General features: G+C 45.2%; 1 protein-coding gene across 1 annotated transcript; it reads right to left on the bottom strand.

Annotated features, from left to right (window-relative positions):
* Nucleotides 1–1,934: 1,934 nt before the first annotated feature.
* Nucleotides 1,935–17,856, bottom strand: nucb1 (nucleobindin 1). Its single transcript, XM_076996632.1, has 13 exons — nucleotides 17,789–17,856; nucleotides 16,602–16,733; nucleotides 16,214–16,321; nucleotides 14,660–14,786; nucleotides 14,062–14,165; nucleotides 11,481–11,666; nucleotides 10,274–10,364; nucleotides 9,816–9,874; nucleotides 9,323–9,415; nucleotides 8,455–8,544; nucleotides 8,008–8,181; nucleotides 4,080–4,206; nucleotides 1,935–3,969 (listed from the first exon to the last, which is right to left on the bottom strand). The coding sequence occupies exons 2-13, from the start codon at nucleotides 16,728–16,730 to the stop codon at nucleotides 3,881–3,883; spliced, it is 1,377 nt and encodes a 458-aa protein (XP_076852747.1). The 5' UTR covers nucleotides 16,731–16,733; nucleotides 17,789–17,856; the 3' UTR covers nucleotides 1,935–3,880.
* Nucleotides 17,857–18,435: the final 579 nt, after the last annotated feature.

The following is an 18,435-nucleotide window of genomic DNA, read 5'->3' as shown; positions in this document are numbered from 1 at the left end:
GGGGAAAACAGGGTGGGGCTGCGAGAAGTGTCCCGAAAGGGATGACGTAATGTGTTTTGAGAGGATGATGTCATCTCTCTGGACTAGGGGAAGATTTAAAGACACAGCGGCGCTCACGTGGGCGCTGTAACTGGAGCAAGGGCCGCGCGAGGACACCGGGACTGCGGACGGGCTCCTGCAGAGGTTCTCGGGGAAATTCTGGAGGATCTGCTCATAACTCGCGCTGTGCTTTCTTAATCTTCCACTTTTTTTTACCTGACCAAATTCACGTTTAAATGAACATATTTTTCATAAACAACCTGTTGATAAAAAAAAAAAGATTTTCAATCTTTAACACATATCCATACATTTATGTTTTCTTCAGATATCATATTGAAAACTGAACAACCATCAGTAGCTATATGTTAACTAGTCACCACTCACACCTCTGCCTGAGCTCTTAGTTACCATGGCAACAGAGGCAACATGGCCGTTTTGTTTATGGCGTCCAGAGCTTCAGGACTGTGCGTGCAGACATAGGGAAGCCCCTCAGGAGAACAGGCTCTCCGCCTACTTTTACACTTGTTGGGGTCAGGCTAGGGTGAGGATTAGAGGTCACGAAAGGGCAGCAGACCCGCCTGATTTAATCGCTTCATAAAACAGATCACTATGCTCTCGGAGGACATTTAAAAGCATTAAAGACCAGAGGAAGAGGACGGATCTTTCAAAGGGTGCTTCAGAGTCTCAGCAGTGCCATATGTCTCCTAAGCAGCCTGCATTACAGGTGTTTTATGACCAATGTAGTGTGAGTTCATGTACAATATGAATAATGTGGATTTGTGTATTATGACCATTACACTCCACCCATGTTATATTTACACTTTTATGTTGCCCAAAGCAACTTACAATAACTCTGTACAATTTGAGCACTTGAGGGTCAAGGGTCTTGCTCAGGGGTCCAACATTAGTAATACGACATGCATCCTTCTGATTACTATTCAAGAATCTTAACTACTGAACTATGAATGCTATACGCAGCACCCACGTTACACTCCACGGTGTGCGTCTATGAACTGAGCAATGACGTTTGACTGTTCAACGCTCCCTCTGCTGTTTACCACTGGTATTGCAGTGTCGCACAAACGGGCAGGGTAGGTTCGGGATTGTTGAATAACGGTATACGACAGTTTACACTTAACATTTTAAAGAAGATAAAGCTGACAGGAAATTGTGGTGTTAAAGGGAATATAGAAAAAGAGACTGCATTGTAGTAAATACAATAATAATATAAAATTTAGACAATTTTGCTTTTTGAACTGGATTCTTGAATTAATTACTTATTTGGTGTAAACAGTTAAATGCATTTTATAGTTTGGTAATATTTCATGGTCCAATGGAAAAAGCAAGGTACAGAGTGAGGAGTGTGTGCACCCAAAATGGAAGTGGGAGAATGTTTCAATGACAGGATGATGTTGCTGATGACATAATCTCACACACAGCAGCAAACCCCTTGCTCACCCTGGTTTAAGAACCAGCAGAAATGTGCACCACCAAAGGCAGGATGATTCACTGAGACACGGCCTACTCAGCCATGCAGACATCTCAAAGCCTCAGTTCACACTGGGAAAAAAACCCCAACAAAAGCTGCAGTCTGTTCTTAGTCCACCTCCTCCCACAGAGACTGACTCATTTTTCAGTGATCTTTGAAAAACATCTCCTCTTCCCTTCCATACGCAGCAGCACTGTAGCCGTAACTCACTTCACGCCTCAGCTTCTGCTGCCACACGTAGACCTGATGGTGGCCTTTGACCTGGCTCCCTGTCGCCAGGTCATGCCAGGTTATTAATACACAAATTAACAGATTAAGGCACGCGTGTGCTTACGTTTTTGCTCACAATCATTTGAGATTTTCAAACCGGTCTCGTTTAATTGTAGTATGGAAACAAAACACAGGAGAAGGTTGGTGTTTCACTTTTATTGTCCTTATTATTCTCCTCACTAAAATTAATTTGCATCAGGATCATTTGTGTAAAAATTAAAACATTTTTTTGTTTTTCAGATTAGAAATAAGATTGCAGGAAGCAGCCATTTTCTAAACAACCGAAATCAAACCGAACAATTTAATACAAGCTTAAAGTGAGCTTACGATGTACAGAGAGGTGAAACCTTTCTTTAAAAGGGACAAGCGGATGGAGGATTAGAGAGATCTGGTTGTAGAAAGCAAAGATTGCGGACCTGACCAGACTGTGCGTTCTGATAGCCTGGGGGAGCCCCGAGGCAGGACGGCCAGCGGGACGTCCGGCGGGACATGAGGGGTGTGGCTGCAGGGTCGTCGGGGTCAGGGGGCGCGCAACAGAGGCGAGAAAGAATTTGGAGCTGGAGTGAGCAACACACTGTGGCCAGACCGGTACTGATGATCCAAACCTCCGGACCAAGCCACATGCGGGACCAAGTCTTGGTGTTCTGAACAAGATGATGTTCATAAGAACAATCAACAAAGACATATTAAACAAATGCGGATAGGAGGGGAAAAAAAATAAAACGAGGGGTGAAGACTGAAAATATTCCATCTCCCAAATTTAGTCTGGAGATCAAAGGATTTTTGAAGATGAGGAGCGTCTTCCAACATGTCAATCACACCAAGGGACCTCATTTTCAACATCAGCTCAGAGGTCTTTAGAGGACTAACACTAATAACTATTTAAACTGGTTTGTGTATCGATGCCTGGGTTGTGGGGTCTGTTGGCACAGCGAGGGCCATGTGATGCTTGAGATCAGACACATCAGTTTCACAGTGGGAATACGATAGAATAGAATTGCATTTCTTTGTCATTGCACAACAAGGTACAACGAGACTGGTACCACTGGGGCCACGGTGTAAAGCAGCGCCATCCCAGGTGAAGCCACAGCTTCATAAACGCCCCGCCGTTTCGTGCGCGTGAAACCAAGCACGTGAGACCAAGCACGTGAGACCAAGCACGTGAGACCAGGGTAATATCCAGCAGGCAGACATCACTCACAACAACTGCGTCTTTTTGTGCACATGTGGGAAGCTTCTGTTATGGAAACCTACCACTGAGCTTTCACAAGGCCACAGTGGGCTGGGCGTGCACGAGACCACAGCGCTGTGCTGGGCGTGCACGAGACCACAGCGCTGTGCTGGGCGTGCACGAGACCACAGCGCTGTGCTGGGCGTGCACGAGACCGCAGCGCTGTGCTGGGCGTGCACGAGCCTGCAGTGCTGAGAGAGCAGTCAGGAGCAGCAGAAGTCCTGGTGTAGCTACGAAGCCCAAACTACTGCATGGTGTCAGAATGAGAGCACCACGATTCAGAAGGTTGCAAAAAAAAGCACATTTCTTAGACCTGCACACATCCTCCTCCTCCACACACATGACTGAGAGAGAGGGATGTGAAAGCAGCCAATAGCGCATGTGCACAACGCCGGCCGAAAGCACACGTGCACGATGCCGGTGGATAGTACACGTGCACGTTGCCGGCGGATAGTGCACGTGCACGTTGCCGACCAACAGCGAATGTGCACGACGCCATGCAAAAATCTCCAGCCTCCGTCTGTGTTCTCATGACTCCTGAGAAATGCCACGGCTGTGGCAGCGGAGTGCTGGAGTGTGAGACAGAGAGAGAGAGAGAGAGAGAGAGAGAGAGAGAGAGAGAGAGTGTGTGTGTGTGTGTGTGTGTGTGGGGGGGGTGTCCAAGAAGTGAGGATGTTGGCCATGTCAGAGGCACTATTCTGAATTTTAGTAGATAATTTTTTTTGACTTTGTAGAGGTAAGGACATGATTTTGTGTGTGTACAAGCACACACATTATAAATGGAAGTGTGTTAAATAATAACATTGCCATGATTGTGTGTATGTGTGTGTGTGTGTGTGTGTGTGTGTGTGTTAGCGCGTGTGCTGCGGAAGGTTCTGTGGTGGCTCCGCAGGCAGACTGTTCCGGACCTCTCCGTTCTGATCCACTGCTACCTTCCCAACTGCAAGACAACAGACATGCACACATAACCAGACTCAGATAAAACCCCCAAAATACAGCACTGGCGTTCTGATCCGAGGCTCGTGTGGGGCACACAGAACTGCCTCTTACCTTGGCTGCCATCTTGGGCCATGCTTTGGCTCTCTGGCTGAAACTGTAGTTCTCCGTTAGGGCCTGAGGGAGGCAGTCTGCGCACTGCTTGTTGGTCCTTCTGTCTTTGGGACATCTCCAACACCGCCTGATTACAAAAGGACAAAAGTTAACACTCAGATGACTGGCAAATATATAGGTCAACATAAACCTTCTTTACACCTACACACTATTACACATTTACAGTGGGGAGAACAAGTATTTGATACACTGCTGATTTTTCCTGTTTTTCCACTTGCAAAGCATGTAGAAGACTGTAATTTTTATCATAGGTACTCCTCAACTGTGAGTGATGGAATCTAAAACAAAAATACATTGTATGATTTTTAAATAATTAATTTCCATTTTATTGTGTGAAATAAGTATTTGATACACCAGAAAAAGAAACTTAATATTTGGTACAGAAACCTTTGTTTGCAATTACAGAGACGTTTCCTGTAGTTCTTGACAAGGTTTGCACACACTGCAGCAGGGATTTTGGCCCACTCCTCTATACAGATCTCCTCCAGAGCCTTCGTGGCTGTCGCTGGGCCACACGGACTTTAAGCTCCCTCCAAAGATTTTCTATTGGATTCAGGTCTGGAGACTGGCTAGGCCACTCCAGGACCTTAAGATGTTTCCTACGGAGCCACTCTTTAGTTGCCCTGTCTGTGTGTTTTGGGTCTGCTGGAAGACCCAGCCACGACCCATCTTCAGTGCTCTTACTGAGGGAAGGAGGTTGTTGGCCAAAATCTCACGATACATGGCCCCATCCATCCTTCCCACAATACGGTGTAGTCGTCCTGTCCCCTTTGCAGAAAAGCATCCTCAAAGAATGATGTTTCCACTGCCATGCTTCACGGTTGAGATGGTGTTCTTGGGGTTGTACTCATCATTCTTCTTCCTCCAAATATGACGAGTGGAGTTTAAACCAAAAAGTTCTTTTTTTATCTCATCAGACCACATGACCTTCTCCCATTCCTCCTCTGGATCATTCAGATGGTCATGTGCAAACTTCAGACGGGCTTTGACATGCGTTGGCTTGAGGAAGGGCACCTTGCGTGCATTACAGGATTTTAATCCTTGACGGCGTAGAGTGTTACTGATTGTTTTCTTTGAGACTGTGGTCCCAGCTCTATTTAGGTCATTGACCAGGTCCTGCCGTGTAGTTCTGGGCTCATTCCTCACCTTCCTCAAGATCATTGATGCTCCACGAGGTGAGATCTTGCATGGCGAGTTCAACAGGTTCAACAGGCATAACGAGTTCAAACAGGTGCAGTTAATACAGGTAATGAGTGGAGAACAGGAGGGCTTCTTAAAGAAGAAGTAACATGTCTGTGAGAGCCAAAATTCTTACTGGTTGATAGGTGATCAAATACTTATTTCACACAATAAAATGGAAATTAATAATTTAAAAATCATACAATGTATTTTTCTGGATTTTTGTTTTAGATTCCATCACTCACAGTTGAGGAGTACCTATGATAAAAATTACAGTCTTCTACATGCTTTGCAAGTGGGAAAACCTGAAAAATCAGCAGTGTATCAAATACTTGTTCTTCCCACTGTATACCATGTACACCTACAACTTTATACACTATTACACCTATACACCATTATACCTATACCTTTATACACTATAACACCTATAACTTTATACACTATACACCATTACCTCATTAAACCTATAACTTTATACACGATAATACCTATAACTTTATATACTATACACCATTACACCTATAACTTTATATACTATAATTCCTATAACTTTATATAGTATACACCAGGGGTAATCAATTAAATCTTTCCGCGGTCCATTTTTGGCAGATAGCTCAGACCTTAGGTCCGGGTCCGCGATGGCGAACGAAAGTTGTTGAGCGGGGGGGGGGACGTAACACTCAAATGGGTGGTGAACGTAACACTCGTCTGAAAATAAATTCTCCGGTTTAAAATATAGTCTCCCGTTAAAATTTTTTTGGCATTTGGGTCCGTATCCAGTTAATCAGGAATGTGATTGGGTCCGGACAGGACGGCGTTCGGGTCCGGATCCGGACCGCGGTCCGCCATTTGGTGATACCTGGTATACACCATTACACCTATAACTTTATATACTATACACCATTACAACTGTAACTTTATACACTATAATACCTATAACTTTATATACTATACACCATTACACCTATAACTTTATATACTATAATACCTATAACTTTATATACTATACACCATTACACCTATAACTTTATACACTATAATACCTATAACTTTATATACTATACACCATTACACCTATAACTTTATATACTATAATACCTATAACTTTATATACTATACACCATTACACCTATATACCATTACAACTGTAACTTTATACACTATAATACCTATAACTTTATACACTATACACCAGAGGTCCTCAACTGGCGGGCCGCGGCCCAGATCCGGACTCGAACGCAGTCGTGTCTGGACCCAATCTTATTCCTGATTAACTGGATACGGACCCAAAATATATATTTATTAATTTTGACAGGAGAGTTAATTTTAAACCGGAGCATTTATTTCAGGGCTATTGAAAAAACACTCAATAGCGAGTGTTACGTTCGCCACCCCCCGCCGCCCCGGACCTCAGGTCACAGCTATCTGCCAAAATTGGACCACAGGAAAATATAGCTGAATACCCCTGCTATACACCATTACACCCAAACCTTTATAGCGAACATGATTACATCAATTTGAGAGGTAAATAGCACGAGGGATCCCCTTTCCTCAGCGGCACATCATGCCTCCTGACACAGCAGTGAATGTGAGGATCATCCCTCACTAACCTCTCCACCCCCGACCCTCTCCTGGAGAGGAGACCTCACATCCTTCAGGTCTGTGTGGTGCCCCAGTCACAACTATCACTTTAGTAGTAAAGAACTACATGGGAACCCACTCAGTACGCGAGTGTCCCTGAGTTCATTTCCCTCAATCCATATTACTTTTCTTTATTTTATATTTTCTGTGTCTTATTAACATAAAGCTTAATAAAATTTACTTTGTGTCTATGATGTGGTACAGAAATGGTTGTGCTCTGCTCTCACTCAAGCTGAGCATAAAGGGCATCAATTCACCAGCTGAAGCGCCACAGCCACACAGCCCCACAGCCCCACAGCCACACAGCCCCCAGCCACACAGCCCCACAGCCACACAGCCCCACAGCCCCACAGCCCCACAGCCCCACAGCCACACAGCCACACAGCCACACAGCCCCCAGCCACACAGCCCCACAGCCACACAGCCCCACAGCCCCACAGCCACACAGCCACACAGCCACACAGCCACACAGCCCCACAGCCACACAGCCACACAGCCACACAGGCACACAGCGCTACAGGCACACAGCGCTACAGGCACACAGCGCTACAGCCGCACAGGCACACAGCCGCACAGGCACACAGCGCTACAGGCACACAGCCACACAGGCACACAGCCCCACAGGCACACAGCCCCACAGGCACACAGCCCCACAGGCACACAGCCCCACAGCGCCACAGCCACACAGCACGACAGCGCCACACAGTGCCACAGGCACACAGCCCCACAGGCACACAGTGCCACAGGCACACAGCCCCACAGGCACACAGCCCCACAGGCACACAGTGCCACAGGCACACAGCCCCACAGGCACACAGTGCCACAGGCACACAGCCCCACAGGCACACAGTGCCACAGGCACACAGCCCCACAGGCACACAGTGCCACAGGCACACAGCCCCACAGGCACACAGTGCCACAGGCACACAGCCCCACACAGTCACACAGCGCCACACAGTCACACAGCGCCACACAGCCACTCAGCGCCACACAGCCACACAGCGCCACAGCCACACAGCCACACAGGCACACAGGCACACAGCTTCACCTGCTGGTACTCCCTCTTTTGGGCCTCAAGGGCTTTGCCTCTCTCTTTGAGAATTTCCTGTTCCTGTCTCAGGGTCTCCGCCCTTCTGCTGAGCTCCACTTCCTTATCACGGAGCTCCGCCTCAAAACGTTGAAGCTCCGCCTCCGTGAACACAGGTTTCGTGTCATCCAGTGTCTTATAGGACAAGAAGTAAAAAAAAACAAAACAAAAACAAATACACAGTATAGTAGATGTATAATTACACATGAGGATCAGATGAGCACCAATAATTGCTCATTTCAATGCATAAACAAAACTCCATGTCAAAGTTTCCTATGTATATTCTGATACTGTATAATATACTGTTGTTTAATGTTTGTTGATTTCAGAAAATCCGTTTGCCAATCTGTGCGAGAGAAACCCAGTGGAGATGTGCTGCTCTGGATCAGGTCAGACCCAGTCTCTCACCTCCCATTCTTTAGGGCTGTTGAACTCTTTCTTCTCCATGGATCTGAGGAACTCCTCCAGGCTGACCAGACGGTCCTGATTCAGGTCGACCTGCCACGTGGCGGGGAGACCGAAGTAAAAACGTCAACAGAACATCCAGCAGAACAGTGATAAGTGTAAAATAGCACAGGGAAGACAGGCGTTATTGTCGGAGCTGAAGTTAGGAACACTAAACCACGAGTTCAGCACAGGAAATAATGTGCAGAGCTACAGCCAATCAAAACAACTTAAACGGTATAGCTGTGGCATCACTGATGTGTGCCTGTCATTTGATTCTGAATCTAAGAGTGAGAGACAGAGCAAGAAACAGACAGACGGAGAAACGGAGGACTGAGGGAGGCGCTCTAGAGCATCAAATATGATTGTTGATCTACTGCCCAAAATATAAATGAAGAAGAGCTACACAGAAAAGGAAGAGAGTGGGTTTATTTATTTCTCTGTGCCTCTGATAAAGTGAGTGTGGTACTTGGAGAGGAAGCTGAGATAGTCACCACAGCAGCGTGTGTCAGCGCTGCAGCACTCAGGGAAGGAGATTTAAACACAGCCGCTTTATAACACGATGTGCGTATGTTGCTATATATATTTTTGTTTTGGTTTATATTTGGTGCTCTTAAATTTTTTTAAATAATTGCCACACTCATTTTCTATTGCCCTGGCAGTAATATAAATAATATAAATTATTATAGTCATGCCAAAATAGCATTAGAAATGATAATGGAAAGAGAGAAACACACACACACAGACACACACACAGACACACACACAGACACACACACACAGACACACACACACACACACACACACACACACACACACAGACGAGTCATACGTTCTTCATGACATGCTCCCTCATCCTCAGTCTCTCTTCCTCCATCTCCATCATATCGTCCTCTTCATTCTTGGGGTCATACACTTTCTCCAGCTGCCAACACATGCCAAGCACAGTTACAAACATCATACACTCACCCACACACACACACACACACACACTCTCACACACACTCTCACACACACACACACTCTCACACACACACACACACACACACACACACACACACACACACACACACACACACACACTCACACACACACACTCACACACACACACTCACACACACACTCTCTCTCTCTCACACACACACACACACACACACACACACACACTCTCTCTCTCTCTCTCTCTCTCTCACACTCACACTTAACTACAAGGATTAACAATTAACAGAAACATCTCAGAGTATCTCAGATTAGGCAAAAACATATAAATCAGTAGAAATCTGCCCACTGAGCAGTACTGCCTTCACATGGATGGACTTCTTTACCTCTTTGGTAAACAGGGCTTCCAGCTCCTGCTCGTCCAGGAGGCCGTCTCCGTTTGTGTCTGTGGGAAGACGGAACTAAGTCGGGCTCTACTGCAAGAGTACTACATACAAACTAGCAGAGAAAGGCAGAGGCACGCTACATCACGAGGGTGGTGCACAGGACGTTTCTGCGAGCAGAATCAGTTCAGGTACAATCACACAAAAGTCCTTGACCTCTGAAGCTCCTGGATGCATCCTGGAGGTAAACGTGGATGCTCTTAACTTTTGGCACGAGCAGTGAAAACCCTTGTTCTGTGAAACATACTCCAGGCTTGTCATGTGCTACCTCAGTACAGTTCAACATTCTCCCACAGGTAACAGGGTTGACAGGTAACTAGCTGGGAGTGGAATCAGGGGCATTACACTGTAATTGGGACCACTGTAACCCTTGCAGTTTGAAGCCTGTGTGTTTGACTGACCATGTAGTCTGAAGAAGGTCTTGGGGTTGAATTCCTGGGGGTCCAGACCATCAGTCTCCTCCCACACTTCTTTCAGCTGGGCAACACTCCCCTGTAGAGGTGTGTAGAGAGACATGGCCAGACAAAGAGAGAGAAGGAGAAGGGGAGAGAGGGAGAGAGAGAGAGAGAACAAAGAGGTTCCATGAGCAAAGGTGGTGATGGAAACAGCAAGGAGGTATTAAAAAACAAACAAGTAATGAACAATTACAATAACCACACAGCCGACTCTCCGTCTCCCTCAGCCCCATCTCTCTGTCTCTCTGTCTCCCTCAGCCCCATCTCTCTGTCTCTCCGTCTCCCTCAGCCCCATCTCCCTGTCTCTTTGTCTCCCTCAGCCCCATCTCTGTCTCTCTGTCTCTCTCAGCCCCATCTCTCTGTCTCTTTGTCTCTCTCAGCCCCATTCTCTGTCTCTTTGTCTCTCTCAGCCCCATTCTCTGTCTCTTTGTCTCTCTCAGCCCCATCTCTCTGTCTCTTTGTCTCTCTCAGCCCCATCTCTCTGTCTCTTTGTCTCCCTCTAGCCCCATCTCTCTGTCTTTCTCAGCCCCATCTCTCTGTCTCTTTGTCTCCCTCTAGCCCCATCTCTTTGTCTCTCTCAGCCCCATCTCTCTGTCTCTTTGTCTCTCTCAGCCCCATTCTCTGTCTCTTTGTCTCTCTCAGCCCCATCTCTCTGTCTCTCTCAGCCCCATCTCTTTGTCTCTCTCAGCCCCATCTCTCTGTCTCTTTGTCTCTCTCAGCCCCATCTCTCTGTCTTTGTCTCTCTCAGCCCCATCTCTCTGTCTCTCTCAGCCCCATCTCTTTGTCTCTCTCAGCCCCATCTCTCTGTCTCTTTGTCTCTCTCAGCCCCATTCTCTGTCTCTTTGTCTCTCTCAGCCCCATCTCTCTGTCTTTGTCTCTCTCAGCCCCATCTCTCTGTCTTTGTCTCTCTCAGCCCCATCTCTTTGTCTCTCTCAGCCCCATCTCTCTGTCTCTTTGTCTCTCTCAGCCCCATCTCTCTGTTTCTTTGTCTCCCTCAGCCCCATCTCTGTCTCTTTGTCTCCCTCAGCCCCATCTCTCTGTCTCTTTGTCTCTCTCAGTCCCATCTCTCTGTCTCTTTGTCTCTCTCAGTCCCATCTCTCTATCTCTTTGTCTCTCTCAGCCCCATCTCTGTCTCTCTCCCCCCATGTCTCACCGGTGCGTTGACTTTGGGATGTTGTCGATGTTTCTCCTTCATCTCCTCCATCCTCCTCTCCTCCCGGTCCCTCTTCTCCTGGTCCAGACTCCTGAGGTACTCCCTCCTCTCGTGCTCCTTCAGCATCTCATAGCGTTTGAACTCTTCGTGGCGCTCAGCATCGTAGTTCTCCAAGTCTTTAGTAGCCTGAAACACACACACACACAAACACACACAGACACACACACAGGAGGGAGTGTTGAGACAAGTAATCACACACTTCTGTCTTTCTAGCCAAGAAACCCAAAAGTTTTAAATCTAAACTCCTCTACTGTATCGTGGATAGGCAAAGTAAGAATTTCACTGTGCACAAGACAAACACTTGAACTAATGCACAAGAATTTGTTCCATGAAGACTACACCCTCTCTGGCCATACTTACTCAATCTCTCCTGTTTCTCAAGGAGTCCCACAAGGGTCTGTCCTGGGACCTCTCCTCTTTATTTTGTACATCCTTCCCCTTGAACACATACTACGTCACTATAATCTTGACTTTCACTGTTATGCAGATGACACTCAGATTTACCTCAGCACCAAATCACTTCAAAATCCATCCCTGTCTCTCTGAAATCAAGAACTGGATGAAACATAAGTTGCTTATGCTCAACAGTGATAAAACCAAACTTATTCTTATCAGACCCTCAATAAAACTCATCCTTTCACCCTCCACATTGATGATGTTTCTATCTCCTCGTCCCCTCTGATCCAAAATCTGGGTGTCATCTTTGATTCCACCCTATCCTTCACCGCTCACATTAACTCTATGGTTAGAATTTCATTTTTCCATCTCCGTAATATTGCTAAAATCAGATCATCCCTCTCTCAGTCAGATGGCTGAGGCTCTTATACACGCTTTCATTTCCATTCGTCTCAACTACTGCAATTCACTCCTAGCCGGTATCAGCTCTTCCTCCATCCATAAACTTCAGATAGTTCAGAACTCTGTCGCCCGTCTCCACACCCAGACTCGCGCACGTCACCACATCACCCCTGTCTACTGGCTCCCTGTCAAATACCATATGCAGTTTAAACTCCTTCTTCTGACCTACAAAGCCCTTAATCATCTCGCACCTTTTTAACTATCTGCCCTCTTTCTTCCCTACGAACCATCTCGCTCTCTCAGATCTTCCTCTGCTGGACTATTAACCACCCCTACATTCCACCTCCAAGGTTTTGGTCAGCAGCTCTCAGTATGTTACTATTAGTGGTGGGCCGTTATCGGTGTTAACGGCGTTCGATAATGTGATACTCTTATCGGGCAATATAAAAAATATTGCCATTAATCTATTCCTAAATTTGGGTTGGGAACTGGGTCAAAATAGGTAAGCAAACAATGATGACTTTCACCTTGATAGTTTAGCTTGGGTGTATTCCTAACCAAATTGCACAGTAGGGGGCGAGAATGATTTTTCAAACCTGTGAATTACACAGACTACCACAACAAATCACACATGTGCTTACATGAATGCAGCCACGAAGCCGGCAGGTTTGCTTCATGGAATATTCATTTTTAAGAAGCTTCCTAATGGAGACATTGACAAGACTAAAGTTGTTTGCACCTTATGCAACGCGGAATTAGTTTATTGTAGGAGTTCTACCGGTCTGAAGTACCATTTAAATGCAAAGCACCCGTTTGCTAATGCTGCTGACGCTGGGTCAAGCACTGATGTAGCACAGAGGAAGAGTCGCCACCAAACTACTCTGAGTGCAACCGAGGCAAGGTCAGTGCAACCGAGGCAAGGTCAGTGCAACCGAGGCAAGGTCAGTGCAACCGAGGCAAGGTCAGTGCAACAGAGGCAAGGTCAGTGCAACCGAGACAAGGTCAGTGCAACCGAGGCAAGGTCAGTGCAACCGAGGCAAGGTCGGTGCAACCGAGGCAAGGTCGGTGCAACCGAGGCAAGGTCGGTGCAACCGAGGCAAGGTCAGTGCAATCGAGGCAAGGTCAGTGCAACCGAGGCAAGGTCAGTGCAACCGAGGCAAGGTCGGTGCAATCGAGGCAAGGTCGGTGCAATCGAGGCAAGGTCAGTGCAACCGAGGCAAGGTCAGTGCAACCGAGGCAAGGTCAGTGCAACCGAGGCAAGGTCAGTGCAACCGAGGCAAGGTCAGTGCAATCGAGGCAATCTCTTCGCTCAGTGGGTTGACTGACTTTTAGTCATTACTTAAAGTCATTGGGTAGAACGCATATTCTGAATGAGCCATTTTAATCTAGATTAATTTCAAGATTTCAGTGAGATTAATCTAGATTAAAAAAATTAATCTATGCCCACCCCTAGTTACTATACTTCATGACCTCTTATAGCTTTATTCTTATTGTTTGATGCCTGTACTTTTTTGTTCCATCTACCTGTTCTGTTACTCTAAAATGTAACCGTCTTTGGGTTCCAGAAAAAAAGCTATATAAAAATTAAGAATTATTATTATTTTGTTATTACACTGTCCCTATAGGACACCCCTGTATGACGTCAGTGTCACCACTGTTGGTCTTCATGCAGGAAGGAATCTGAAGTCTTGTGACTTTCAGCCCAAAGCGCTGATATGGTTACCGTGGCGATGAGCAGTTCCAGGTCTTTGGCCTCAAATGTGTTCTGATTGTGGGGATCAAGATGCTCAAATTGCTTCAGCAAGGAGATGTGATCCATCTGAACGCCTACGATCATGAGAGAGAGAGAGAGAGAGAGAGAGAAAGAGAGGGAGATTTGTATTAGGATGATCCTAGTCTCGTCAAATGCAGCAGATATCCAACACCTGCTCCTTATCTCGCAAGAACATTAAACGACAGGACTGAAAGGGAGGAGAGAACAATCGTGCTTTCAGAAAACAAAACTAAAATGCATAAAACTAAAGTTGGTAACTACATTCAACATGGTTATGAACTTGGATACATTACCAATGACTGCAGTATGCGTTCACCATTTGTCAGCTACCAAACCCATATACTGACTCTGCATACATAACATCTGACTCTTTACTAAATGGCTAGCTTTGTGCAGCTTTGTAAAATAGCAGTTCTAGAATACACTTGCTTGCACGCGCACACACACACACACACACACGCACACACACACACACACACACACGCACACACACGCACACACATGCACACACATGCACACACACACACGCACACACACACACACTTACTCTGCGTGTTGTCTAGTTTAGCCTTCAGCAGCATTCTGAGGCGAGACACTTCCTGTCTCTTTAGCTCATCCAGTCGAGTCCTAACATGGTGTCCCACCAGGTCCAGTTCCTTACTGAGTCGGCCATTCTGACACGAAACAAACTCCTCACTGGTTAATATCGATCTTCACACTCGCTTTTACATATTATTGTTGTATTAACACACACACAGCTCCAGACAGCCACTAAAATGGCTGCAAATGCGGCCAAAAATATTAATTTGCGAATAATATTCTTAATTAGCTCGGCAGTGGCTTTGGATTACATTGTTTACTTGTTTTTAATATTTTTTTGCTGTATTACTGTTATATACATTTTTACATAACTATAAACGTTTAATCACGTAAATGATGTGAACGTGTCCACATAAAAAACCTGTGTACTTGCTCGATTTCAAACTGAGACACAAAGTGTGAAGCAAGCAGGTAATTCGCATAGAGGCTGATGACATGATGGTAAAAACGGCGAGATGTTTTGCTCCAACAATCTACATCTCTCAGGTCGTAAGGAACCTACTGCTAGTGTCTAGTTGGAGGTGCAGAAATACACGAAGATGCGTCTGAACAAGTGCAATCACAGAATGGCATTTCAAAACGTCATGGCTTCAGGCGCTTCGGGTATCATACCTGGCTCAGGTATGATGGCATAAAGCATTGTGCGTTTTGTTCGAAAACACGGAAAGAGATAAGAGGGAAAACAGAATATGCATAAACATTTTTTTTAAAGAAGAGACTGCAAGAAAATATGGTGAGAGATCAAAGTTTAAAAATACCTGTATTTGTCTCGGGTAAGCGAAAAAACACCAGAGAAAGAATTCAGAGAACTAAATGAAGTTCAGCCTGTATGATGGCATTAGAATAACTCCTGTTCACCAAGTTCAGCCAGTATGAAGGCACAAGAGGAACCATCAATCGCACCTTCCAAGTCTTGTTAATGAAGTACAACAGACTAGATGTATCTGGCACTTACAAAAGTGGTTGGCACCCGAGTCTGACATGGTCCTGTGGTAGAGAACTGGTCTTATGACCGGAGGGTTGTGGGTTCAATTCCCAGGCCTGAGGCTATGTCTGAGGTGCCCTTGTGCAAGGCCCTAACCCCAACTGCTCCCTGCGGGCTGCCCACCGCTCTGGGCATGTGTGCACCACAGCCCCATAGTAATCACTAGTGTGTGTGTGTGTGTTCTAACTGCATAAATGGGTAAATGCAGGGGATGAATTTCGATTACGGTGAAAAAGCACAATTGACAAATATGTCACATTTCCTTACTTGAGCTTTTTTTTGTGTCTGGAGCTCTGACTGACTGACTGACTGACTGACTGACTGACTGACTGACGCACGCACGCACGCACAAACAATACAATTTTGTCCTCTGGTGTTTATTTCCTCTGATGTGTTTGTGTGGTTTTCCACCCACACACATCAGAGGAAATAAACACCAGAGGGCAAAATTGTATTGTTTGTGGGCCTGAAACAGAGAAGAGACAGGAACTCTCCATATGAATGTGAGGGCTGTACTTTTATGTCTTCTGTGTTGGCAGTCTGGAGCTTCTCTCTGAAGTGCGGGTCGGTCTCCAAGACCTCGATGACCTCTCTCAGGTAACGGTCATAGTAGAGGCCCGTGTCCTACAGCAATAAAAGAGGCTCAGGATAACACCTCTATAGGCATGGTTTCATCAGTCATGCCAGTCCCATGACCCAAGGGCATGGCCAGTGGTTCCACACATCAAGTTACCTAGAAAACTTGGTAATTAAAAGTAAAACATACAGATATGAGGAGCTACTGCATTAGCAGCAGCCGCCGGCACAGGACTGTGCACTCACTAGCTCTGGGTCAGAACAGAACACTGACTGAAAAATGATCCATGCTGAGACTGAGAAAGGCATCAGTCAGAATGAGCCATACCACATTATCCTCTCCTTTCTCCTCTGGTTGGGGTGGGACTTCCTGGGCATTGACATTCCTCTCTATGGGCACTGACCACACCCTCAAAGAGATGGACAGGAGCAGCAGCCAATGACAAACCCCCAGCATACTCTAGGAAGTGTAAATGCAGACATGTACTGAAGGCAAATTGATTTTTAATAACTTATGACAGAGTTAGTTTCACTATACTAAGACATAAGAGTTAGGTTTACTACAATAAGGTGTTAGAGGTTAGATTAATTTTTATAATGCTCAGACACAGTAAAACTTGAAGATATGTGACATGTTACGCTAACTAACAGTTTCTACACATCACATACACGTTAGTGAATTTGTAGATCGGTTGGACACATGTACATGCTCTCTGTAGACGTGTGTACCAGTACTATGAATGATAAATCAGTGTCACCAGAAGTTAAGAATAATATAAGCAAGTGGGTGATATGCAGAATCACCCAATATAATCTTTAGATGACTCTCATCAGAGGCAACAAGCGGTGTTTCTAGACAGCAGATACCACAGTCCAGTGGCACAGAGGCAAGTTCATGCTTCACACAGAGCCATCACCCCCCCCCCCCCCCCCCAAGAATCATGATTTCAGATTCAGTTGACACTGATTTAGCACCATAAAGTACATTAAGATACAGTCCAGAAGCCTACGTCTAGATCACTGGTACGCAGGGTGTCGTAAATGTAAAGACCGACACATAAACTGCGGCGGGCCCTCCGCCACTGCTCTAATTCTACTTGTGCAAGTACATCTGTTCCTGTGCTTATGACCTGCTCGGAGATCTCGCGAGAACTCCAGCTTGGCAACTATCTACAGCTAACGATAAATACATTCTCCGCTACTTCAGATAGGAGATTTAGATTTTTAGATCATCGAAGACATTTAAATAATTATCATAATCGTTGACAGTGTAAACTAGCGTAAGCATCACCGTGTGTGTCTGTGAAATCCAACCATGACATCCCCAGTAACCACGATAACGACACAGCTACGGTCTGCGCAAGAAGTCAGTTATGCTCACTATGCTGACCCGTCAAAATTACTTTTGGCAGTAGAGTTAGAACAAATAATTTCTGTAATGTATCCTTTACGGTTGGAGTCGGTTCCGTTGAAGTGTTATTGTCTTCTTGTCCATAAAACCAACATATAACCTACCCGCGTATCTCTTAATTTGATAGCCGACGTCTAGAAACCTGGGGGAAAACAGAGCCCCGCAATATGACGCAATCAAAAAGCGACGATAGAAATAAAAAAGACATTCGTGTTTTGTTCTTAAATTATTTTAACTAACGCCAGAACGTCTCTGGTAAGAACGTTTCGGGAAATAATTTCTAGATTCGGTAATTCAGATTTTTATTACAAATTATTATTATTTACTGTTTTCTCATATTGCACCTACAAACACACAGGTATACACTGAAACACCGTATGCAAATTTATTGATTTAAAACACGATCCGAATAAGACTTAATGTTAATTCCAGTAAAACACTTTGTAATTAATCAGTCATCTCATTTTAATTAAAAAGACAGCTAAAATAAATAATCATACTGGTGACATTTTTCATTCATTGTCATTTCAGACAAAATGTCATATATCTTTTAAATACAATGATTTATTTTAAAAATAGATTTTAATTTTATTGGACACTTCGTCGTACAGTGTGAAATTTGTCAAATAAAATAACTAACTAAATAAATAACTATAAATAAATTGATAATAAATTAATAGTTCATTGTAGGATCTCACAGTAAAATAGTATATAAAACACAAAAGTTGACACAAAAACAACAAATCTCAGA

This window comes from Brachyhypopomus gauderio, chromosome 2, assembly GCF_052324685.1.
Source record: "Brachyhypopomus gauderio isolate BG-103 chromosome 2, BGAUD_0.2, whole genome shotgun sequence".
NCBI classification, from domain to species: Eukaryota; Metazoa; Chordata; class Actinopteri; order Gymnotiformes; family Hypopomidae; genus Brachyhypopomus; species Brachyhypopomus gauderio.
This window is presented reverse-complemented; position numbering and strand designations above follow the sequence as displayed.